This window comes from Mercenaria mercenaria, chromosome 5 (genome assembly GCF_021730395.1).
Source record: "Mercenaria mercenaria strain notata chromosome 5, MADL_Memer_1, whole genome shotgun sequence".
Lineage (NCBI taxonomy): Eukaryota > Metazoa > Mollusca > Bivalvia > Venerida > Veneridae > Mercenaria > Mercenaria mercenaria.
Window position 1 is genome coordinate 92,811,608 of NC_069365.1, and position 27,269 is coordinate 92,838,876.

The 27,269-nt window shown below is 35.6% G+C and overlaps 1 protein-coding gene across 1 annotated transcript; it reads left to right on the top strand.

Moving 5' to 3' along the window:
- Positions 1-7,303: 7,303 nt before the first annotated feature.
- LOC123557959 (mediator of RNA polymerase II transcription subunit 16-like) lies at positions 7,304-27,208 on the top strand. The gene is made up of 10 exons (XM_045349787.2): positions 7,304-7,514; positions 12,451-12,622; positions 13,121-13,213; positions 14,859-14,996; positions 16,291-16,565; positions 17,137-17,762; positions 18,760-18,880; positions 19,607-19,715; positions 25,506-25,629; positions 26,431-27,208. The coding sequence occupies exons 1-10, from the start codon at positions 7,381-7,383 to the stop codon at positions 27,132-27,134; spliced, it is 2,496 nt and encodes an 831-aa protein (XP_045205722.2). The 5' UTR covers positions 7,304-7,380; the 3' UTR covers positions 27,135-27,208.
- The last annotated feature ends 61 nt before the right edge of the window (positions 27,209-27,269 follow it).

Below are 27,269 nucleotides of genomic sequence, written 5' to 3' on the forward strand. Positions count from 1 at the left end.
CGAACGTATTATATTTTAATGATTCAAAGTAAAACAGGCTGACCTCAAATCACACACCATCTATATACAATTATAGTTGAAGCCCTACTTGAGAAGTTTATCCAACTGACTTGCAGAAGGTCAGTGCTTCTTCCTAGATGCTCGATCCATAAACGAAATGATGTCTTGTGAATTTTCTAATTCATGGAAGATTATAATGACTTATATAATTATCTTGACGGTGTGAAACGACAAAACAAAACAAACCAACAATATTTTCAATTGATAAATGAAACATTTACATCCCTATTCTTCTCACCTAACTTAATAATTTTTGTAATAAAGACAAATAACATTTTTCCGTCAAAAAGTAAGCAGTGTTTATCAGTTAGAGTGAATTCTACATTCTTAATATTGGTAGACAATCGTTTGATCTGACGATAGATACTGCGCAAAAAAAACCCCCAACTTTTCTTAAAAATTACTTGAATAAATGAGAAAAAGTGCTGGATTTTTCAAGCAAAATATTGTTTTTATCGTGTTAGAAACAAAATATTTGCCTGCAAAAAAGGATGAACTTGGCTAAGACCACGGACAGGTGGGTTACTGTTTGATTCACATGTTCTTTGACAGAGTTTTCAAAATTGTAGGGTGACTTCGGCCAGTATGGTCCACTATTTCTAGGGGTAACCCGGACCCAATTTTTAACAAGGCATGTTATATACCGAAATGTTCGTAAACGTTTGTAGATTCTGAAAGTGCCGGCATAAATTGGCATAAAGGAAATGGTGGCGAGCTGAGAAATCCAAGATGGCGTCCAAGATGGCCGCCATAAAATGAAAAGGTGCTTTTTGTAAAAAATAACGTTTTCTTCATTCACTTTTGACGAAATAAACTGCTGGCATGCATTGTTTTGTAGAATTTTTGCAACCCACCTTTCATGAATTGTAAAACATTTAAATTGTTACATTTAAAGGTAGAAAAATATGTCAATGGTCAAATTCCTGCTAAAATACAAAATTTACTCATTCACTAATTTGTAGTTTTGAAAATTAGAACTTATAAATCCTTTTGAAAGAATTCAAAGAATGGCACAAAAAGATTATCTGATACAAAGAATGATAATTATTGATGTTTTACAGTAAAACTGTTGTTAAAGGTACTCATACTAACGTGACTTTATATGCGCATTACAAGCAGGTAAACAGAAAAGTAAGTACTTGGAGAAGTTGATACATATTAATACATGTGTCTAATTTTCTTCCTAAAGTTATGCAGGTATAAAAACACATTTTGTGGTCAGTTTCTAGTTGTATTTTATGTTTTGTATTCCCCCAAGGATATTATTCATTATCATCGGAGGTCAGAAGATCAGAATAGCTACATATCTGGTTCATTTACGGTAATTGTTTTAAATTCTGTTTATAAGTACATTTACAAAAATGTAATCGAGATTTTACCGTATTGAAAAGTCATTGAAGTGTTGGTTGCACGGTTATTTCGTGCCAATTTCAGTTGGTATATAGCCGAGTTGAATAGTCGTTAAATTCTGCTTAACACAACACACACTACTTACATGTATACAAACTTGATCCCATCTCGCCCATCCATTGAAAGCTTTTTTTTGAATTTCAATAAAATATAACTTGTTCGGTACAGGTTTCAACATGATGTTGATAATAATACAGTTTAGTTTATATTTTACAGATTATTTCAAGAGTTGAGGAGTTCTTCTGGATACATTGTCGCTTAGATTTCACGGGATGGATATGCGTTTTACACTGATGCATATAGAAAACTGTTCTATTATGGACCGACGTACTAGTGCAGCCATGTGGTGCCTTAATTTCATAAAATCGTGCTATTAGTGGGAAAAGCATCAAGCTTGGTATAAATGTTACTGAGTATTATCTTCTTAAGAAAACGAAAGGAAGTTGCTGTTATGTCCAAGATGGCCGACTAGTCGATGTCATTATCATCATACGAACAAATAATATCTTCGTAGTAGTTTTCAGGTTTACTCCGATTCTTAATTATTCCACTATGATATTTAACACTTTCATTAAAAGACTGATTAATAGACGGCAGAGACATGTTGTCAATATTACCACTACTTAATATGCTAACCACAGTATCTTCATCTGAAATACTTACGTGTGATTGATCAACTTTCTGAGCAAAAAATACTTCCATTTCTTCTCTTCAGATGATGAAGAGTCTAAAGTGAAACATAACTTTCTTATTTTAGTAGGTTGTGTGTCAGTTTTCTTTGGCGTTGATGATTTCCTCTTTACGTACCTTATTTTTACATATTTTTCAGCTAATTCACTAAGTGTCACATTTTCCTTTTCACGCTCAAATTCAGTGTCCGTATCACTGTCTGATAAGTAAGGATTATTTAAAAATGGCCGCCAAAATCCAATATTTCTTCCAATAATCTGTTCATGCCACATATTTTTACAAAAGAAAACAAAAAGAATGCTCAATATTTACACAGTATGATATTTAGAGCTACCACGAATGATACATTTGCCTCGTTTAAAGATCCTTTTAAAATAGAAAGCTACTTTTTCTTGTAAGATGAAAAGATAGAGACAGTATTTTACCAAAAGTGCAAACCGATTTTATCATAGTCTCATTAAGATATAAATACATTCTACGAATTCAAAAGAATTTATATGTTCTCGTAAGTTTAATGAAATGATAATTTCGGAAGACATACATTTAATGAATGTACATGTTTCTGGCTAGCAATTGAGGATAATATTTTTCGGCAATAACTTGTGCGGGGGTGGGGGTAGGGAGGGGGTGGGGCGTCAGTCCATCAGAAGATGGTAGCTGGTCTTGAGACATGGTATCTTTCTACTCCCCACTCCCACGACGGAGTTAGGGTTGAGTAGCCGCCCCGCAGCACACTGGCTGGGAAAGTATATTCATATATGTAAGTTTTCCGTGTAGGAATTAACGAAAATTGATATTTTATATGATTGAAGTTTAGTTGAACAGGATTTAATTATAAAAAAGGTTTTTGCAGTTTTTTGTATATATTATTATATAAATATGGTCATGCATGATGTGTTATGTTAAAGCTTGAAATGTGTTAACAATGTGGATACATGACAATGCAGACAACAAATCCTAAAAATGCATTTATGTATTTGTTCTCCTTTCTGCCCTCGATTTACTTTGATTATGGTATAGATAATCTATTTACGTTTGAGCGTAGCGAATTAGGAAATAAAGTATATTTTTGCATAACTTGAAATATATGCACCTTGATAGAACATTATTAAACGTTTTTTAAAACGTTCCGACGATATCACTGAAATAATTAAAAGTCTAATAAATCAGTTTTATGGGAGCTTAAAAAAAATAAACATCGTCATATTTTCCAAAAAATTATATAATCATATTCGGTGAAAACCAATTGACACTATTACCATGCTTAAACGTATGAAAGATGCCATATATAAATTGTTTCTTCAAACACCTTGTTTAATAGTTGACTGATAACCAATCCCAAAAGGGGATATGGTAGGTTGACAAAAATGTCGCCCCTTTTTCGTTAGAGAGAGGGGCATCGATCCTGTGATGCGTGTATGTGGTCGTGCGGTCACACTTTTTTTTTTAACAACGGTGTCCCTTTTTAGTGTCGTGAGAAATATACAGTGGGAAGGACTCTAAGTGTGCTGGGGTTACAATTTCTCAGTGATCATTGCTAATGATCAGTGTGGAGTGATCACAGCTCTGAGTACTTTTCACAGAACATTGATCATCTAGTAGTGGAGTGTGAGTACTACTTACTGGGTAGTGTTCACGGTACTGTGAGTTCTGCTCACTGAATAGTGTTCACGGCACCGTGAGTACTGCTCACTGAGTAGTGTTCACGGTACTGCGAGTACTGCTCACTGAGTAGTGTTCACGGTACTGTGAGTACTGCTCACTGAGTAGTGTTTACTGACTGTGAGTACTGCTCATTGTGTAGTGTTCAGGGCACCGTGAGTACTGCTCACTGAGTAGTGTTCACGGCACCGTGAGTACTGCTCATTGAGTAGTGTTTACGGCACCGTGAGTACTGAGTAATATTCACGGTACTGTGAGTACTGCTTACTGAGTAGTGTTCACTGAGTAGCATTCACGGCACTATGAGTACTGCTCACCGAGAATGAACTTAAAGGCATGTTTTTGCATAAATAGTCTTGAAATCTGAAAATTGTGCTAAATATATACTTTTTATCTATCCGATATTTGAGTTTTATGATTATTTGACTTTTTGACCTTTAATCTGCATAATAATTTTAGAAAATTTATGTTTAAAAGATACTCATAAAATCTGGCATATCGTAGTAAAATATTAAACAGAAAAATAATTAAAATTTATATGAAAATGTAGACATGATGGTGTGTTTCAATATTGTAGTCATCATTACTTTTGTAGCGGCCATTTTGGACGCCATCTGGGATTTCTCAGATCGCCACCATTTATGCCAATTTATGCGGCAGCCTGATAAACTTCAGACCTTTGCGAACATTTTGGTACATAACTTGCCTTGTTAAAAATTGGGTCCGGGTTCATCTTTTTGAATGGCCTAATTGTCGCCCTCCCAAAAGTAGTTGTCTTGCAATGTGTACTAGTAATAAGAGTTTTTTTTCTGTATATGAAATTACCCATTTGGATATTCAATAGTTTACAACAAATATAAGCAATCATTACTGTATTTGTTTCCGGATTGATGAATTGCTTGAATTTCTTGAGTTTGCATTTTTTTTAAATTATTTTTTTTAGTTCAAAGTGCACAAAATGCCGCACGAAAACAAGGTCATCATTAAAGTCTGTATATTTACTTAGAAACGACGTAATGCACATACGACATTCATTTTCAGGCAGTTCCTTTTGAGAAATAGACGTTTATTTGATCCCTATTAAATATGTAAAAATATTGTCACCCCTGTTCACTATCATAAAATATCTACGTCACTTGAGATAATTGCATAACTTAAAATAAATACTTTGATGAATGAACCAGAAATAAACATTTCCGGTTGACACGAATGATTCAAGTACAAATATTGTCGTCTTTGGATAGTTAAGATTTAATTATATATTACGCAACAATTGTAATATGTAAATTTCATATTGACGAGTTAAAATCGTTCTTGCACTTCTGATTTTGCTGAGTACTGTGTGAACTAAAGAAGACAGCGTTTTCTTTGTCATAAATATCCTTTTGTTAAATTATTGAAGTTTGTTGCAATTTTTGCTAACAAAAAGATCAAATATTATTTTCTAATATTCTATAGAGACACGCTGCTGTTATACTAACTGACTAAGATATCCCGCAAGTTTTATTCGAGTGTAATGGCAAATGACTTTTTAGTACGCTTGTTTTGTACTTGGGCGCTTTTATTTTGTTCAATAGCCTCTTGTTTTCATTGTTTTAACAGATGAGTAATGTTACTCCGAAATGTACGTGCATAAGCCTCATGACCCTGTATATCAAATGTCCTATGGGTCGAACGGTTGGTCAGACCTTCTCTGACGTCATAACAAATGCCCATCCTGTTGGTTTCGTTTTATTTGATTTCCCTTTGTCTCCTTTAATGTGTTTATACAACTCTTGATATCACATGATGCTGCTACTTGACTTTATAGTGTTGGACCCTCCTTATAGCTGAAATTTGGTGTAAAGCTAAGTTAGCTTATGTTAAGATAAACTATCGTCATATTTCGAAATAAGTTGCATCCCAGCTGAGGGTGATACTATCACATTTAAATGGATTATTTCTACAAAAGTGATACCACACAAAGGTGTTTATTATCGCTTGTAAAATTACAGCTAATGTTAATCTGGCATTGAGGCCATGAGGCCAGTCAACATTTCTTTTTTTTCGGCCAAAAATAAAACGAATATTGAACTTTACAACCTTGGTGGTGGGGGGAAGAAAGTAGTAACTATATTACAAATATTATAAATCAATATTCTTTGAAACCGAAACATTTATTTTCTGTTCACATTCGGTATGATGATTAATTTGGCAGTCCGGATTCCTTAAATTACTAATTTTGCGTCTGAAATGGATTGTCTTCATTTACTGTGTAGAATTAGGCTTCATATATATATATATATAAAGAGTAACGTCATGAAATGTTATGGCGTTTAAAACAGTCAGTCAAGTGGTATAGAGAATCCTCTCACAGAGCGTTTCTGAGAGGCATTATTTTCTTCTATTTGTACTAAAATTTTATTTGTTTGGATGTCCCAACATCTCATAATTTTGAACTTTGTTCAAGGAACTAATAAACAAAATCATTATAAAACCACAGTCCGGGCTGAATGAACTGAACATTAAGTACAGTCTTATTGTGACTATAACCACCTCACACCTACAAGGAACCTGAACTACTTGATCCCACAATCTCATACGCATTACCATTCTAACTCCTTTTTCCAAGAACACTTCGTTCATGGAATAGTCTCCCCCTACACTTACAGTCCAGTCCCAGTAACCTTCTAATCTACATCTATATGTTTTTAATCTTAGTAATTGTAGTTCTTTTTAACTTTGCACCTAATGACTTTGCTCATCTTTTAGCAGCTGTAGCAGTAGCGAACATTCATCATCAACAGCAGGACCGTCATCATCAGCATCGCTGTTATTATCATCATCATCGTCGTCGTTATTATTATTAGCGAGCTCGAAGAGCTGGCCCGAAGGGCCTGCTCGAGAATCGAGCTTTACGGTAACGCAAGTATACTTGCACACTTGGTGATGGATTTGAAAAGTTTCGTCGGAAGTTTTTAAAAAGCGCATCCTAGCGGATAGGTGCTCACAGGATGTAATTCTTTCCGGAGTGAATACAGAACTTCATTCAATTGCTAAAAATTATTCATCACCCAACAATAATGAAAGAATGATTTCAAGTTGTTAAAAAAATTATTATTTTAATTTAAAAGATCAAGCATCGGCCAGAAAATGGAAAAAATGTCATTGATAAGCAGAAAGAAAAGGGAACGCGATAATGACGTCACCGTGACACCGGCTTCCTATTAATTTTGCAACGTATGACATTCACTGTTATAGGTATGGTGACACTAAATGTAAACTTTTTCAAGTGAATAGGTTTTCCTGAATTCTTGTGAGTAGTGAATAGTTTCTTTGTGACAATGATGCATATATTTTTTAGCTTAATCCGATTACTTTGAGCTCGCTTTGAGGCTTTGCCTTATTTCATATTATTATTATTATTATTATTATTATTATTATGCATGAGCACCATTTCCTTCTTTCTTTTTTTTTTTTTTTTTGAAAGATGACAACGGTATTTTGGTAGTAGTGTAGACTAAACCAAAATGGAAACGGAGAGCTGCTGAAATTAAAATATTGATTTTCTCCGCCGAAATGGAACTTGTTTACAGCATTGATGTATTTCAGAAACAGTTTTTAAAAGACTGGGTGTCCGAAGAACGCAACTGTATTAATCTTTCCTGCAGAAATATTCTGGCATTGTTGAAACAATCGGAAATTCCCGATAGGTAAAATTACCCCACCCACATTAAAAGTTGATGTATGTACGGATATTTATTTTGTCCGATATTTTTTCAATGTTCATCAACACAGCTCAAAACTTGCACTAATCGGATACCGACTTTTAGAAATTACTCTTAAAAATAAACATGATTTTTGTTGCCAGGCTGTCAGTCCAACTAATAGCATCAACGATTTCGTGGTTTTTACAGACATTCTGTAAAGCAAAGAGCTATAAAAATAAATAGATTGGCAACTTGAAAGGCATATAGAGCAAATCTCGCCAACCTCCCGTGACAAAAAAACGAGATTTCGTTTACCGGAAGTGGCGCTTTCTCCACGCGCCATTTTGTATGCGAAAGCAATTTTTCATCGGTACAATAATTATCACTGTATGACCACGCTTCTTTCGATGACAAAAAAAAAAACATGTACTTCGTGTCTTAAGACCATTTAACATTAAACTAATTTTGTTTTAGAAGCTAACATATATTTTGAATGTAGTTTTAATGGTACAAATTGTAACTCCATGCTCGCCGATGTGTTTGTTTTTAGTAAGATAACGCCGAATCACGCTCTGACACGAGCTCACACGAGATTACAGCCAGTTGCCATTCTGTGTATTTTATACTTCTTTGTGTAAAGGAAGTGACGATTTTTACGGTCCCATAGGAATAGCCTCGCAGGCTATTCTTATGGCTCTCCCGTAAGAATAGTGTAAAGCCCACATGTGTCTCTTCCTACGGCTCTCCCGTACGAATTATGTAAAACCCGCATGTGGTTATCAGGTAGAGCACACAGAGTAATTAACAGATCATATATAAATCAATATATCACCTGTAAATTTATATATCTACACATCTTTTAATCAATATATCAGTACCGTATTTTGGTGTGTATAGGTCGCACTTTTTCTACCCATTTTGCTGCCTGAAAAAGTTCCTGCGACCTATACGACAGAACATTGCCAGCAGTTTTTTTTTTCGGGCCAATTTTCTGACCGTAGCTCTCGCAAAATTACGTGCATCTGTTACGAACGAACAAAATGGATAAAAAATATCAATATCGGCGGCTTTTCAGCCAATAGCGGTTACTTTCAATAAAATATATCGTAAATATCCCATACAGACTATTAAAATTACGAATGACATTAATTCAAAGATGTTTTTGCAGTCTGAATTACGTTTGTTTCTACTTTCGTTTTACTGGACGCCATTGACATGTACTCCGGGTTGGATAAAATCCGGACAGATCCGTCCTCCATTCCAAACATTGTTTATACTAATTCTTAGCGTATTAAAAAATTTGAAAGATAATTTTTTACTTTTGATTTTTAAATAAAAGAAAAAAAATCCAAACAGGGATATTTTGTTAATCTTTTTACTCAGAATCAAAAGAACGCTGTTAATTACATGACACGGAAAGGTGCTATAATTGCTGTGCAAACAATTCACACTTAAACTTGCATGATAACAGAATGAAAACGCAAACCGTCTGCTGCCAATTAGTGTCAAAAAGCCGCTTTTCTTTGATGTAATCTGTTACCGATACTACTGTTGGTACGAAACGGTTGGGAACGAAAATAACAATGTCCGATTTCCACCAATCAGGTTCTGATAATAATTCAGTCCGCGGCATCAATATGGCCGCCGCCATAACTTTTTTGCCGGTAAATATTAAATATTGCTGGGGAAAAAATCTGAAATTTAACTGCGACTAATACGCTGGAAGTTAAATTTTCCGACCATTTTCAGAGCAAAAATTAGATGCGGACTATACATTACCGCGACCTATACACACCAAAATACGGTAAGTAAAATTGTTTAAACAAAGATTCACAGTCAAATCCGCACCATTAAACGCACATCTGGGGTTTATTTTTGATTAAACCAGCACATTTGTGAAGGTAATTTCAACTTCAAACGCTGCAAATTTTGCCTTTGGGGACATATTTTCAAAGAACTATACAAGTGAAGGACTTCAGGATTATAATATACCCCAGAAATGCAAAAATAACTCGACAATTCATTTCTCTGTCTTTCTTTGAATTCACCAGAAGCATTTTGATGTTGACTGGTGCTTTTCCATCATTTATTTTAACAAGCGCCGTGATTGATGCTGACAAAGAGATGCTATTTATTACTAAGAAGCTGCTGATGAAACTGAATGACAATGTTGTAAACCAGTCAATCGTGACCTTCACCTCGGAAAAGAAAGGAGAAGAATTTCGACATTATAATTTATTAGTTGAATTATATTTTGACGTATTTATAGCATTTGAAACTGTTAAACATGCGTGTGTGGTTTAATACAGATATATGCTAATGCAGTTTATTTTACAAACGCATCATGACAAACATTTTTTTTTATCATAAAATAAACATTTACAGTTTTTTGTTCTGTATCCATCGTTGACATCTTTGCGGAAATGATTTGCATTAGAAAATAACAGTTATGAAGCGACTGATATATTGATTAAAAGATGTGTTGATATATAAATTTACAGGTGATATTTGATTTATATATGATCTGTTAATTACTGTGTGTGCTCTACCTGGTTATTCCTACGGCAGTTTTGTGTTACACATCGTATTGAATTCATTTGAATAATATAATTTCACCCAGCTTCTTTTCTTAAAATTCCGGTAAGGAAATCCATAGAAGACAAAAAAGGGAAGTGATTTCCCCTAGTACAACATATTTTGTTACATTTTATTACTTCCATTTTTTGCATAAACAAACAGTTTTAATACAACGAATTTATCGTAAATGTAAAGTTCTTATTTAACTGAAATTTGTCTTTTGAAAACAATTGTTGGGTGTACAGATGTAGATGTAAATGCATACATATTATTGATCTGTGTTTCGTGTATATACATGCATTAATTTTTTTTACAACAGTACAAATCTCTTACCACTCTAAACATGTTTATTGCCCTTTAATTTAGTTTTATACTTGAAATTTGTCACACATCAGCTTGACAAATTTGCATCAATTCAAACCTTACATTTTATTTGTAACACAGTCATTGACAATGACTATTTTTATGGGACAGCCGTAAGAATAGCCTGCGAGGCTTCTGTAAATATATGGACAGTCGCTATATTTTAAAGAATTTTCAGTCTATAAATTAACAGACTGGGTAAATGAAATCTAATAAAATTACAACTGAAATCCTAAAGGATAGGCAAGGTGTCCAGTAATCAGATGCACAGGTATCTTGCGGCTGGACAGCCGCCCTGTATTTGACGTTATTTCTCCTATTTGAAATTCCTCACATACACAATCACCAAATAACCAACAGCTTTCAATTTAAACGCGTTTTTAAAATATTTAGAATTTTCTATTTATATTTAAAAAATTACAAGGTAGCTCTCATCCCATTTTTTTCAACCAGCGGAAGTGGATGGAGACTAGCTTGGAAGTGAAAACACATGCGCATGCCCAATCCGGCTCCTTTGACCTGCCCTCGCTGATTTGATTGTTTTCATTGCTAAGCCGTATTCAATCCACTTCCGTTGATTGAAAAAATGGCGTCAAGACTACCTTGCAATTTTTTTAATAGTGTCTGCAAATTCGTAATATTTTAAAGAAGCATTTAATTCGAAAGCTGTAGGTTAATTTGGTGACTATAAATGTAAATAATTGCAAATAGCAGAAATAACGGTTAAATCACGGCAGGTACAAATGTAGTCAACACAGCAGCTTTATTTCCAGCCGCAGAGTACCTGTAGAATGCAGCCGAGACATCTGGTAACTGGATAGTCAAACTAATTTGACATGATCCTAGGAAATATTGAGATAATTTTTTCATATGGGCAATATCTCCACAGACTCCACTCGCATCAAACACTCAAAAGACCAAAATAGTGGAGGAAATTTTCATCACTGCTGACGCTTTACATGCTATATAGTTTTAAATGCCAATTATGTCAAAAATTGGCCATAAATTCAAATAAAACTTACATGTGTCAAAAAGGGGATTCAATTCCTCGTTGATTTATGTAAAAAGTATCAAAATTTAATAATTTCCAAAATTCCAAATTTTCTGGTGATTTAAACCAATGTATGTACTGTATATGATTCACGTTTACCACCTTTACACAGCATTATGCGCAAGCGCTAAAACCAGTAACTACATGACTGTGTACTGTAATTTATCCTCCATTATTTTGGTCCTTCGAAGTTTTGACGTTTAGATTGCCTATATAGTCACAAATATAAAACAATCTAAATGTCGAATTATTTTGACTAGTTACCGGATGGCTGAACACTTCCTAATAATTTCCAATGTTTGATTTTCATTCTCTTGAACCTCCACCCAATTTTATATCATTCTGTAAAACTGAATTTTCATGATTTTCTGCTTTCTATTCAAAGAACAGATGATATATGTTTAAGTCAACAAGAAATGCGTAGGATTTTTTTTTTACATATTCGGTGAAGTAGTTTTAAAAAAGAGCACTTACAGCAGGAAAGTAACAGTTCAAACAATCCTGAATGTTGGCTTTAGCTTTGCTGTGCATGAACAAAATGCCTTGGCAATGATGAGTTATATTCACAAAGATTAGGCAAAATTTTTTAGAAAAATGAGCAAACAAAATTGTATCTCTAATGAAGGGATGTTGCAGCTCAAAACTAGTGAAACTAGTTGGATTAAGTTGAGATTATTAAATATTTCAATGTTTTTGTTCAGTGTTCAATTTTCCTCAGTTTTTATGGTAGAATGAATCAGTTCTAAATTGTTCTGATCAATTCAATGCAGATTTGCTAACAATTACCAGAGGTAAATTATTCTGATTCAGATTAAAGTACTGTTTAAATGTGAAAAGTTCTTCCCATCATTCCATGTTGTAATATGTTCTTTACAAATCATGTATGAGGATTACACCTTCTTTTGAGATAAGAAGTCAGTCTTTAATTCAAGCTTGTGTTTTTTACAGCTCCCACTTTGACCGACGATACGAGGTAGTTGTGTTAGACATTGATAAGCCATGGGAACCTCACCATGTGACATCAGTTTCCAAGCAACTGTTACACATTGTGTGGGATACAACTGGAAACAAACTCCTGCTCATTGATGTGGATGGAGAATGCCAGGTGTGGGCCATGAAGGTAATGACCAGGAGATCATTCCTGAACTACATTTACAGTTATAACTATGTCATATACAATCACAGTCAGTAACATAACAGAAAAACATTGATGGACAGGATACTACCGGTACTGTTCCTTTTCCCGAGATTTTGGGAGCATGATCCAAACCCTTTGGAATTTACATTTTCCTCATCTGAGAAATATTTCTGGTTTGTTGAAATGTAACTTTGGTTATCAGCTTCACTATTTGAAGAACAGTCGGAGCAATTCTACTCACCCTGGCGTAGGTGTTGGCGTCACACCTTGGTTAAGTTTTGCATATGTAAGTAAATAGCTATCATTTGAAGGCATATAGACTACGGTATTAGTAGCTTTAAAACTAATTTTTACTTTTTCTAGGTCAATATATAATCAGCCTTACAGGATCAAGTCCCATAATTCTGACATGTATTTTGGGTAAATTATTCCCCCTGGATGAGAAAAATAGCATTTTAGAAATGTTATTTTGTTTTTCAGGATCATTTATTGAATGAGTGGCATTGTATTGGTTCAGTAGGCAATGTTGGTGAGGAGGTTCTTGCTGTTATGTGGTTCCACAACGGTTTACAGGTTTGTGATTGTCTTTTGTTACAGTGAAATCATTGATGATTTGAAATTTTGTAAAATCATTTACTATTTTGGACACACAATTTGTTTGTTTTGCAAAAAACAGTTATTTCATGGATAGAATTTGTTCAAATTTTGAACCTGCAGTGAATGGGACTTTTACGTTGTCCTTTGGATTTAATTTTGTGGATTAACCGAGCCATGAAATTATTGAAAATTAATGATTTTACTGTAGGTAATTCATGACAGTTTCGATGCAGTCTAACTGCTATTAACCAATTTTGGGAAGGCTTTTATCAAAATTCCATAATACAATATCAGAGTATTTAATGAAAGGGAATTGTTTCTTGTGACCTATGCTATATTTGACATGACATGTATGTTATAGAATTTAGTATAATTTAGCCAGCTTTTGCTTTTGAAAAAAAAAGTTCATTTAGTAGAACTGAGGATTAGTAATTTTGGTCATTTTTGTATCCAATTTCAACATATTTTTCCAAGAGTTTGAATTATAAATTGGGACATCACAAGAACACTTTCGGGGCCTCCATGGCCGAGTGGTTAAGGTCGCTGACTTCGAATCACTTGCCCCTCATCGATGTGGATTCGAGCCTCACTCGGGGTGTTGAATTTTTCATGTGAGGAAACCATTCAGCTGGCTTACGGAAGGTCGGTGGTTCTACCAAAGTGCCCACCCGTGATGAAATAATGCATGGAGTGGCACCTGGGGTCTTCCTCCACCATCAAAGCTGGAAAGATGTCATATGACCTAAATTGTGTCGGTGCGACGTTAAATCCGACTAAAACAAAACAAATCAAGAACACTTTCTTGAAATTTGAAGCAAATATCTTTTATATTTACAAAATTGAAGAATTTTTAAAAACTACACCTTTACCTTGATTCAGAATCGCCTCATTTTCATGGATATCATTCACAAACAATAAAACATCATACTTACCTGAATAGGCTTCCAAGGGAAACTAGATATTTTACTTCATGTAAATTTGTGTAGTACTTACCTTTTAATTGATTCTCTAAAGGTACAGATAATTACTTCCAGCAGTTTTGCTATAACAAACACATGCCTTTCCCATATTAACACTTGCTTGAGAATAGATGTTGTCATGACAACAAAAGTCATATAATGAACAATGTTTATACAAGGCATTACATTCCTGACAATTTGAACGCCCACGTAGCTGAGTAGGAAGAGTCTGAGTGTATGTAGATCTACAGATTGAGTGATTGTGAGTTCCACCTGCATGTGAGGCTTATATTTTCCTTGTCCCTTAATAAAAGATAATTTGTCTGAAATCATTCTCCACCTCTGATTCATGTAGGAAAATTATCAGTTACTTGCAGAGAACAGGCAAGTATGGGCACAGAATCCAGTAGTACTGGTTAGGTTAAATGACTGAGATACTGTCAAAAATACCTTAAACCCCCCAAAACAAAGTTCCTAATAATGGATGAATACCTTGGTCATGTGTTGGTAGTCAGTCTTAATACATGCACTTTTTCTTACTTTTTTTTCAATAGTTTTGAAGAATTAACACTCCTAAAATACTTTTTATGTCATCAGGTCCCTTTTGTCAGCCTGCAGCCTAGATAAAATCAATGAATGGTTTATAAATGTCCATATTGCAGATCATATTTGACCCAGATAAGAGAGATAAGACACAGTATATAGAGAAATTTGTTCGCAATATGAGGTTCACACCTTCCCTGACACAGTTTGGTGGTAGTTTTGTGGAAGGCTGGGTTGTGGTATCAGCATCAGGATTGGTAAGTGTTGTCTAACATGTATATTGTATAGTTAGGATTTAATGACTTATAATATGTCAGTATGTAATAATAGTTTTAAGGTTATTAGCTTTGTATCAAGAAATATTCACCATTTCTGGCTTTCTGCAGCAGAAATATTGTGCAACTTTAGGAGTGCAATATTAGTTCGCTAAAGAAGTAGTGCATATTTCTCGAAGTACATCTAATCTTTTTCTTACTTATGTATCTGCACATATTAATACAATATCAAAGTTACGGATTTGTTCTATAAGCAGGATAACATTGACAGTATTTACATTAATAAAAAGATATTGACGATTCCGGTACTGTTGTTACGGAGAATTAAAATGTTGTATGTAATAATCGTACAGTATTACTTTTATAGCAAAGCTGTCCAAACATAAATCTACAATTGCCGTATACCCACAATGTTATAAGTAAGAAAAATGGAAAAATTTAGAAAGATATTTTGAACCGGTATCATCTTGAGTTGGGCTTCCATAGCCGAATGGTTAAGGTTTCTGACTTAGAACTACTTGCCCTTCACTGATGTCGGTTCGAAACGTCGCTTGGAGTGTACTATTCTCCATGTGAGAAAGTCATCCAGCTTGCTTACAGAAGGTCATTGATTCTACCCAAGTGTTTGCCCATTCCTAAAATATTGCCCAGAGAGGCATCTTGTGTATTCCATGATAAAAGTTGTCACATGACCTAAATACAGTCTGTGTAACTCTAATCCTTCAGAAAGCAAAAATAAAACAAAACAGAATAAGATATGGCAGCATGCCACAAGGTATTGAAATATCCTTGTAGTAAACTCAGTGTTCTAGTGGTTATAGAAAAACCTGTTTACTAAAGTATTACGGTAAGTAGATTGATCTTGAGAGAATGTGTTTAATTAGTATTAAACAGAATATTCAGTTGAATGTTCTTGAGGGAAATCTTTCAGCAAGCATTGAGTAGAGTGGTCTTGAGGGAAATTTTTTATTGATGAGGGGCCTCCATGGCCGAGTGGTTAAGGTTGCTGACTTCAAATCACTTGCCCTTCATCGATGTGGGTTCGAGCCTCACTCGGGGCGTTGAATTCTTCGTGTGAGGAAGCCATCCAGCTGGCTTACGGAAGGTCAGTGGTTCTACCCAGGTGCCCGCTTGTGATGAAATAATGCAGGGAGGGGCACCTGGGGTCTTCCTCCACCATTAAAGCTGAAAAGTCGCCATATGACCTATCATGTGTCGGTGCGACGTTAAATCCAACCAAAAAAAAAAAATTTATTGATGGTTTTGTATTGTATAGGTGACTGTTGGTGTACATCAGACAGATGGAAGTATTGTAACATCATCTGAAAGTTTATCTCGGAATCACATGCGTCTTACAGCTGCCGACATCGCTAACACAGGAAATGGTGATATCATGGTTGCTACAAGCGATGGTCAACTCTCATCAGCAATTCAGTGCTTCTTGGTGTCAGTGAAATTATCAGGGAGGAATATTGCTATATCCTGTGTGAACAGTGCTAGCTTGTATACCAAAACACAGACAGAATATGGAAACAGTGAAACTCACACAAGGTACAGGATATATAAATTGGTTAACTTTATATTGATATACCTCTAAAACTTATAGATCTAAGGCATATATTCTTATTTCAGATACAATTGTGTCTCATTTTATGCTAAATCCATTTTCAGTGTTTAAATGTCAGTGTTTTGTTAAGATATATATTAGTGTGTTTTCAGTCAAAGGGAGGTTACTTGTACAAATACTACTAAAACATGACCATAGATTTGAGGCAAGTCAGTGTCCACTTGTTTGGCTTGAACATAGGAAATGTGTCATCTCAAACACATTTGATGCAAAATGCATTAACAGCTGAAAGTCAACATTTTGAAATGACAATAGTGAATAAAGTAAACTTACTGTGAAATCATTTATATTTGTGGGGACTTGTTTTCGTGGTAAGGTCAATTTACAGAATTAAATATACCGGTACAAGTTAAATTTCCATTTATTTTATGTTCAGAAGTTGAAATCCACAAATTCAGTTCTCAATGAAATTACCAATTTGGTTAAACTCACGAATTTGTGCCTACGAAATTAAATGATTTCACAGTATTCAATATTCATTCATTTTTCTTTCAGGATCACCAAGGTGCTGTTTATGAACAATGAGAGTAGTGATACACTGTTTATCTGCTGTGGAAGCTCTAACTACAGTAGCCTGGAAGTCTGGCAACTTCTTGAACAGATGTTACCCCAGCATAAGATGTTCTCACTTAACACAGCTCCATACACTTCCATCAAAACACACAAATGGATGCACAAAGCTACCATACCCCACCCATCTCAGCTTACCAGTATAGCAGGTCCAAAATTGCCAATGAGTCGAAATGTAGTGGAGACATCAGGATTTCTACCATACATTGCCATGACATATAAAGACGGTACCTTGCAGCTCATACATAGGTACACGTTTCAACCGATCTCAACATCAAACTTAGACAGCATTTGTCAGCCAGTGCAGTCCTTTTCCCCGCAAAGTAGTAACAAAAAACAGCATTTGTCTCTACAGCTATCAGCTTTGACCCAGACTGGTAGTGGATGTGGTATCTTTGGACTGCACGATGGTCGTGTATACCTGTTCAGCACGTATAATGGTAGTAGAGACAGCACGATGCAGTTGTCACCTTCCAGTATTGTACTGTTACTCGAGTATGCTATGGTGACAGGACAGGACTGGTGGGATGTGTTCTTGGCAGTAAGACAAGGTAACTATGATTAGTATCTTCATTTTGTGGTCTGAAGCTGTTACAGTAAAGTGCATACCATTATATTTAAAAGAATGATTTTAGTATGTGACCAAGCCGTCAAGAAAAAAAAAGAATACAAACATTGTATTTGAATACTAGTATTTAGTTGGAACTCAGTGATTTGAGCATTTCCAGATTATGTAAAGAAAATTTACAGAATTTTAAGATAAAGGTAATAAATAATACTAAGTGGAAATATTGCTACAGGTATATAGCTCAGACAAGAGTCGGACAGCTTGTCTCATGAAATTCCTATAAACGTTTCATTTTCAAGTATATAGAGATCAGAATGATTTTAGGTCATTAGATTTGCATTGAAAAGAATGCACAAGTTTGCAGACATAATGTGTGCCTTCTAGAGCCCAGTATTACTCAATGGAAGAGTGGGTGCATATTTCGCGATACAAAGCTAATAGTTTTTTTGATTATTATAAGTGACATAATTATGGTATTCAGTAAAATTGAAAATATCAATGTTACTGAGCTTTTTAACACAACAACACGTATTAAAATGGCATCACAAATGACCAGGTCAGAGACAGCATTGGTCCATTCAATGTCGTATATCTCACTGTGTAAGTCTTCAAGCTTAGTAGATCGGTTTGGATCACGCAGATCGGTAATTGCAGGATTGTGTCAACAAGTTTGTCAACAAGTTTGTCTCCAGCAGATTTACTAAGTTAGTTACAAATATATTTTGATGAAGTAAATGTACAATATACACCAGCAAAGAAAATAAAATAAGTCTTAAGTACTGAAGTGAATAAGATTCTTTTAGAATGAGAACCACAGATCGTAAAAATGATATTGCTTTCTAATTGTGAGAAACTGTTTTTAGTTTGGACAATTTTAAGGGTAGGTAGTGGGAGGGGAAATCAATATTTTATTTTAGGCTCTAATTGCAATAACAATGAAGTTTGTATTAAAATGAAACTATTTAATTTTATATGTACAGGTATGATAATGAGTATATGTCAGACATTGACGGAGAACTTTGGGAAGCAGGTACACACGATGCAGGACTATGTGTTTATGAGGTTACTCAGTATGAAGATGGGACTCTACAGCTGTTACAGGTACTAGATCATGCTGGTTTTATCAACTTCCAACTTGTTCTAGCAAGGCTTGAACTTTTATATCTGATAATAGATTGATTTGAAATTGATGCAGTAGTATTGTTGGGGTTGGGTATTATCAGAAAATTTGTATCACAGTTTAAAGTTGTTCAGCAACTACAACTTTTACTCAGTATCGTGATGCATATCATTACACAGTGAAATATGGCTTCCTTCAGCATTGTTGACTTGAGCACCAAGCCTGACTCGAGTGATTGAAGTAGCCCTGGCTGTTTTCCTTCTATTTTCTATGGTTGGATCACTCGAAGCCCTGGATATCTCAACCATTTTGCTCATCCCCTTAAGACTGAGCGAACAGTATAATTTTACTGTATGTTATTATCTAAAAAGCACTATTGGGATCACTTAAATGCCTATGTAAGGTGTCTGTACCAGGTAATCCTTTAAAAGTGTACTAAAAATAACTTTGTTACAAGCTTATATAAAATTAATATTAAAATACTATTTATAATGCTTTTTTACATGAAATGTTATTAGAGATGAATTATTTGTATTGAAAGTCGGAGACTGAAATGTACCAAAATCGAAACTAGATATTCAAAATGTATGCGGCTTTCTTTTCACTAAGTGTTGTAGATTATTGTCAAGAGAGTTACTGTGATGTAAGGAATTGTAGAATTGGAAATATAAAAGATTTATGACAAAACGTTTATTTTATTTGTTCAGTGCTGGGCATCAGAAGGCTGTAGATTACCACACCCAGTTAGTGCTGTACTCTATTGGAAATTACATCAAAGCTATACTGAAACCTCGCAATATAACGTCACAGGATAAGGTTTGTTTTGTTTGTTTCTTACAATCTTGCATGTATATATGAGCTATGCCATGGGAAAACCAACATAGTGGGTGTGCGACCAGCATGGATCCAGACCAGCCTGCGCATCCGCGCAGTCTGGTCAGGATCCATGCTGTTCGCTAACAGTTTCTCAAATTCCAATAGGCTTTAAAAGTGAACAGCATGGAGCCTGACCAGACTGCGCGGATGCGCAGGCTGGTCTGGATCCATGCTGGTCGCAAACCCACTATGTTGGTTTTCTCATGGCGCGGCTCAATTATGAATTAGCTCTTTGTTGACTTACTCCACAGAAACTGCAATGACTTCTTGTGTACACGGTATCTTTGATCTACTAAAATTCAGTGACAGTGACAGCTGAAGCCTGTTGTGTATATTTATAGGATAAACCTAAAATAATTTTGTTTTTAGCTCACCTGTCACAAAGTGACAAGGTGAGCTTTTGTGATCGCGCGGTGTCCGTCGTCCGTCCGTCAGTCAGTCCGTGCGTCCGTCCGTAAACTTTTGCTTGTGACCACTCTAGAGGTCACATTTTTCATGGGATCTTTATGAAAGTTGGTCAGAGTGTTCATCTTGATGATATCTAGGTCAAGTTCGAAACTGGGTCACGTGCCGTCAAAAACTAGGTCAGTAGGTCTAAAAATAGAAAAACCTTGTGACCTCTCTAGAGGCCATATATTTCACAAGATCTTCATGAAAATTGGTCAGAATGTTCACCTTGATGATATCTAGGTCAAGTTCGAAACTGGGTCACGTGCCATCAAAAACTAGGTCAGTAGGTCTAAAAATAGAAAAACCTTGTGACCTCTCTAGAGGCCATATATTTCATAAGATCTTCATGAAAATTGGTCAGAACGTTCACCTTGATGATATCTAGGTCAAGTTCGAAAGTGGGTCACATGCCATCAAAAACTAGGTCAGTAGGTCAAATAATAGAAAAACCTTGTGACCTCTCTAAAGGCCATATTTTTCATGGGATCTGTATGAAAGTTGGTCTGAACGTTCATCTTGATGATATCTAGGTCAAGTTCGAAACTGGGTCATGTGCGATCAAAAACTAGGTCAGTGGGTCTAAAAATAGAAAAACCTTGTGACCTCTCTAGAGGCCATATATTTCATGAGATCTTCATGAAAATTGGTCAGAATGTTCACCTTGATGATATCTAGGTCAGGTTCGAAAGTGGGTCACGTGCCTTCAAAAACTAGGTCAGTAGGTCAAATAATAGAAAAACCTTGTGACCTCTCTAGAGGCCATATTTTTCATGGGATCTGTATGAAAGTTGGTCTGAATGTTCATCTTGATGATATCTGGGTCAAGTTCGAAAGTGGGTTACGTGCCTTCAAAAACTAGGTCAGTAGGTCAAATAATAGAAAAACCTTGTGACCTCTCTAAAGGCCATATTTTTCATGGGATCTGTATGAAAATTGGTCTGAGTGTTCATCTTGATAATATCTAGGTCAAGTTTGAAACTGGGTCACGTGCCCTAAAAAACTAGGTCAGTAGGTCAAATAATAAAAAAACCTTGTGACCTCTCTTGAGGCCATACTTTTCATGGGATCTGTATGAAAGTTGGTCTGAATGTTCGTCTTGATGATATCTAGGTCAAGTTCGAAACTGGGTCAACTGCGGTCAAAAACTAGGTCAGTAGGTCTAAAATTATTAAAATCTTTTGACCTCTCTAGAGGCCATATTTTTCAATGGATCTTCATGAAATTTGATCTGAATGTTCACCTTGATGATATCCAGGTCAGTTTCGAAACTGGGTCATGTGCGGTCAAAAACTAGGCCAGTAGGTATAAAAATAGAAAAACCTTGTGACCTCTCTAGAGGCCATATTTTTCATGAGATCTTCATGAAAATTAGTGAGAATGTTCACCTTGATGATATTTAGGTAAAGTTCAAAACAGGGTGACATACCTTCGAAAACTAGGTCAATAGGTCAAATAATAGAAAAACCTTGTGACCTCTCTAGAGACCATATTTTTCAATGGATTTTCATGAAAATTGGTCAGAATTTTTATCTTGATAATATCTAGGTCAGGTTCAAAACTGGGTCACATGAGCTCAAAAACTAGGTCACTATGTCAAATAATAGAAAAAACGACGTCATACTCAAAACTGGGTCATGTGGGAAGAGGTGAGCGATTCAGGACCATCATGGTCCTCTTGTTTAAGATAGTGAAACTAGGGAGGATATTACATCTGCAGACTTAAGTAGTTGTGGAATTGTCTCTAGCTAAATACAATACAGTAGTATCATTGTCAGGATGTGAACATTAATAGTTGCAAAGATGTCAGTCATCAGAAAAACATAGAATTTTGCTTTCACAAACATTCCCTGGTTTACACTAGTGTAAGATTTAAGATATCATAACTTCTCACAATATCATAGATTCTTGGCATACTTCATTTCTAAAAGAGTGTCTAAAAGCACCTCTGCTGATTACTAATTTTCTCCAATTTGTACCTCCAAAGTAGGATTTTTTTTAGCAGTCCAGGTACATTATATTGTAAATTCCGCTTATCACAATGGTCGATAACTAGTTATATAGAGGTCCATAGAAAGTGATATTCACTACAAAAAGTAATATTCTTTTAAACCAACTTGAAGGGATAACTATTCTTTAAACGTTACAACTCGCGCACTTTACTAAATATATATCTGTCAGACACCAATCATATCTAGTTTCTATAAATGCATAATCAAATTAGCAGCCTTTAATACTATGTTTTGACTGTAAACATTTTTAGGGCGACTATTAAAAGAATGGTAGAGCCTCACCCGTGTGTCAGCGTCGGCATCCCTATTCGGTGAAGTTTTTAGCTCACACTTTTGTGATCGCACAGCGTCCGTTGTCCGTCCGTTTGTGTGTCCGTGCGTAAACTTTTGCTTGTGACCACTTTAGAGGTCACATTATTCATGGGATCTTATGAAAGTTTGTCAGAATGTTCATCTTTATGATATCTAGGACAAGTTCGAAATTGGGTCACGTGCGGTCCAAAACTAGGTCAGTAGGTCAAATAATAGAAAAACCTTCTGACCTCTCTAGAGGCCACATTTTTCATGGGATCTGTATGAAAGTTGGTCTGAATGTTCATCTTGATGATATCTAGGTCAAGCTTGAAACTGGGTCGACTGCGGTCAAAAACTAGGTCAGTAGGTCTAAAAATAGAAAAACCTTGTGACCTCTCTAGAAGCCATACTTGTGAATGGATCTTCATGAAAATTGGTCAGAATGTTCACCTTGATGATATCTAGGTCAAGTTTGAAACTGGGTCATGTGCCATCAATAACTAGGTCAGTAGATCAAATAATAAAATAGGATCAAATAATACAAAAACCTTGTGACCTCTCTAGAGGCCATATTTTTCATGGGATCTGTATGAAAGTTGGTCTGAATGTTTATCTTGATGATATCTAGGTCAGGTTCGAAACTGGGTCAACTGTGGTCAAAAACTAGGTCAGTAGGTCTAAAATAGAAAAACCTTGTGACCTCTCTGGAGGCCATACTTTTGAATGGATCTTCATGAAAATTAGTCAGAATGTTCACCTTGATGATATCTAGGTCAAGTTCGAAACTGGGTCATGTACCATCAATAACTAGGTCAGTAGATCAAATAATAAAAAAAACTTTTTGACCTCTCTAGAGGCCATATTTTTCATGGGATCTGTATGAAAGTTGGTCTGAATGTTCATCTTGATAATATCAAGATTAAGTTCGAAACTGGGTCAACTGTGGTCAAAAACTAGGTCAGTAGGCCTAAAAATAGAAAAACATGTTACCTCTCTAGAGGCCATACTTTTGAATGGATCTTCATGAAAATTGGTCAGAATGTTCACCTTGATGATGGCTAGGTAAAGTTCAAAACTGGGTCACGTGTCATCAATAACTAGGTCAGTAGGTCAAATAATTAAAAACCTTGTGACCTCCCTAGAGGCCATATTTTTCAATGGATCTTCATGAAAATTGGTCAGAATTTTTATCTTGATGATATCTAGGTCAGGTTCAAAACTGGGTCACATGAGCTCAAAAACTAGGTCACTGTGTCAAATAATAGAAAAAATGACATCATACTCAGTTCAAAACTGGGTCATTTGGGGACAGGTGAGCGATTCAGGACCATCATGGTCCTCTTGTTGTATGTAAGCTGGCGTCTCAGTATCCACTAATGGGAATGGATTGAAACTTCACACACTTGTTCACTGTGATAAACTGACTTAAATTGCACAGGTTCCATAACTCTATTTTGCTTTTTTACAAAATTATTCCCCTTTTTCGGCTTAGAAATTTTTGGTTAAGGTTTTGTATGTAAGCTGGTATCTCAGTACCCACCAATGGGAATGGATTGAAACTTCACACACTTGTTCAATGTCATGATCCGACATGCACTGTGCAGGTCCTTTAACTCTACTTTGCATTTTACAAAATTATTCCCCTTTTTCGACTTAGCAGTTTTTAGCTCAACTATTCATAGAATAGTAGAGCTGTTGGACTCGCCCGTGCGTCTGCGTCTGCGTCCCAATTTGGTTGAGTATTTGTATGTAAGCTGGTATCTCAGTAACCACTTAAAATGGGAATGGAGCGAAACTTCACACACTTATTCACTGTGATAAACTGACTTACATTGCACAGGTTCCATAACTCTATTTTGCTTTTTTTTTTTTTTTTTTAACAAAATTATGCCCCTTTTTCGACTTAGAAATTTTTAGTTAAAGTGGAATTATACGCATTTTTCAAGTAAAAATCCAGCTGAAATAGATGTGTGTGTAAAAAGAGTTGAGGAAATTATAGCTTTTAATCCAATATACCAAACTCTTCCTGTTACCAGTACAAAATAATAACTTCCAAAATATGACTTTTTCTTATTTTGACTGGGGCAGTCTTTTTATGAAAAATCAAACTGCATGCAGGAGTTGCTTCCCTTCAACTTCAGAAATCACTACATATAGGTAAGGGAGATCACTGTGTAGAAGATTGAAGGAAAGAACTGTTATATTATTAGCCCGATTTCTGTATTTCTAAAGTATCAACTTCAAATACTTATGCGGCATTATTGTTAATTTAACACATTTATATGTACAGCAACTGAAAACTGCTTTTACGAAACATTTACCAAAAATACACTATATGCAGTAAGATGCGCATAATGACACTTTAAGGTTTTGTATGTAAGCTGGTATCTCAGTACTCACTAATGAGAATGAATTGAAACTTCACACACTTGTTCAATGTCATGGTCTGACATGCACTGTGCAGGTCCCATAATTCTACTTTGTTTTGTTTTTTTCAAAATTATGCCCCTTTTTCCACTTAGCAGTTTTTGGTTAAGTTTTTGTATGTAAGCTGGTATCTCAGTATCCACTAACGGGAATGGATTGAAACTTCACACACTTGTCCACTGTCATGAGCTGATAAGCACTGTGCAGGTTCCATAAGACTGTTTCCCATTTTTACAAAATTATGCCCCGTTTTCGACTTTTGTATTCGTTCAGTTGACAGGGCTTTTGGAAAGTCGAGCATTGTTGTCCTACGACAGCTCTTGTTTATAAATTATTTGAGATACTTGCCAAACTGCTCCCTTTATATGTAGTCATGAAATAAAACTCTTACTGTATGATAATAATGGTAAATATCTAAGTCAGCGGACTTGACCAAGGTGATATTCACCTGGACCTATTGGCCTCGATGAATATCACCTTGGTCAGGTCCGTAAACTTGGATATTCATGTCATTATTGTACAATAACAGTTTAGTATACTATAATTGTAGGGACCAGCAGAGAAGGTGGGAATACTGTGCAGCAAGCATACAGATGGAGATATAGACCAGATTCTGAGAAGTTTGGACAATGAAGAGTTTCATGTAGACTTCAAAAAGAAAGACAAAGCTGATGGTACGGTATTAATCGTACAAATGTTTATTCAAGACAATTGGTGTTATTGTTCCTGTTAGAATTGCTTGTGTTATCATGGGAGGAAGCCACCCAACCAGCTTGCGATCAAATGCTGGTTCTACGTAGGTGCCCGAAATACTGCCCAATGATGTGTATAATTTTGAGGGTTAATAGGTCATAGTGATCTCTGAGACCGAAAATTGTTTCTCCTCAGTGGCTTAAGACCTAAGCCAAAATGCTGCTTAGTAGTTCTGGACTGTATTTTGAAGATAACCCCATATATATATATCCATATATTTTGGGGATTAATAGATCAAAGTTACAGAGACTTTGAAACTTAAATTGGTTTCCAATAAATATCTTGAGCACTTTTGGGCTTACAGCTGTCAAATTTCATTGGGTTATTGCCTGTGGTCAGATGACCCTAATTGTTTTAGTGGGTAGTTGGTCAAGGTCACCATGGCTTCGAGATTCTGATATCAGTTCTCCAAACTTCATATGGTGATTGCCTGTAGTCAGCGGATGACCCCTGTTTTTGCTTGGTCAGAGGTCAAATCATAGCATACAAAATAACTTGCTCTGACATGCATGGGGGCATGTGTTTTACAGACACATCTTGTTTTCAAACATTTAATGCATTGAACAATGTTAAGCAAAACATTGCACAAGTAGTTTTATATCACAGATATTTGACCCATTCTTATTTCTAGAAGTTTGTTATTTGGTGTTTTTATTATCAAGATCTTAAAATTTCAGAATAGGTTGAGTTGAAAAGTTTTTACTGTATATTTGTTTTTTCAGTGACTTTATTAAGTATGCAGCCATTAATCCAGTGGGTCTCCGACTTCAGTCTGCAGCTGCTCAGTGCAGCACCGATGTTCCAGTCCTTCTCAAGCTTTACTGGATCATCCCTTCTCACCGACTCGACCGTGCTTCACCAACTGCGAGAGCTCCTTGTCATCTTCAAAATGTGGGGTCAGAATTACCCATCTTGTCTGCCATCCTTTACAACCACCTCGGTGAATCTCGATATATTAAAACATTTGTATAAACTGCTAACGAGGGCCTGGAATTGTTGTAAAGAAGGGAGAAGTATTGAGTTTGACGATACTTTATTGGACGAGTGTAGTGTTTTACCGAGTAAAGTGTTCATTCCAGGACTGTCTCAAAGTTTCCGTATGGACAATATGGGATTTACCGTGTTCACACAGTCATTGCCGCTAGAGTTCAGATTTGACGAAGAACCAGACTATTTATATCAGAAAAAAATAACAAAATCTCACAAAAGTATTGTTGATCAAACATCACACACAGAACAACATCATGATATTGTGAGGCAAATACATCTCGGAACCAAAGTATCTGGCGAAACACGGAAATGTACGCGATGCGGATGCCTGTCTCTGTTGAAAACTGTCGGTAAATCTCAGACTATGATTTCTTGGGAACAAAGGTGGACTAGAAATTGTTTGTGTATGGGACATTGGAAACTGGCCATTCAGTGAATACATGTATTATAAATGTCTATGCCTGTATGTGTTCAAGGTTTGCTTAAATGTAAATATATTGTCAAACCAAATTCTTTTTGTTGTAGGTGTGAAGGTTTATAGTGAGCTATTAGCAAAGGTTTTACAATTGCT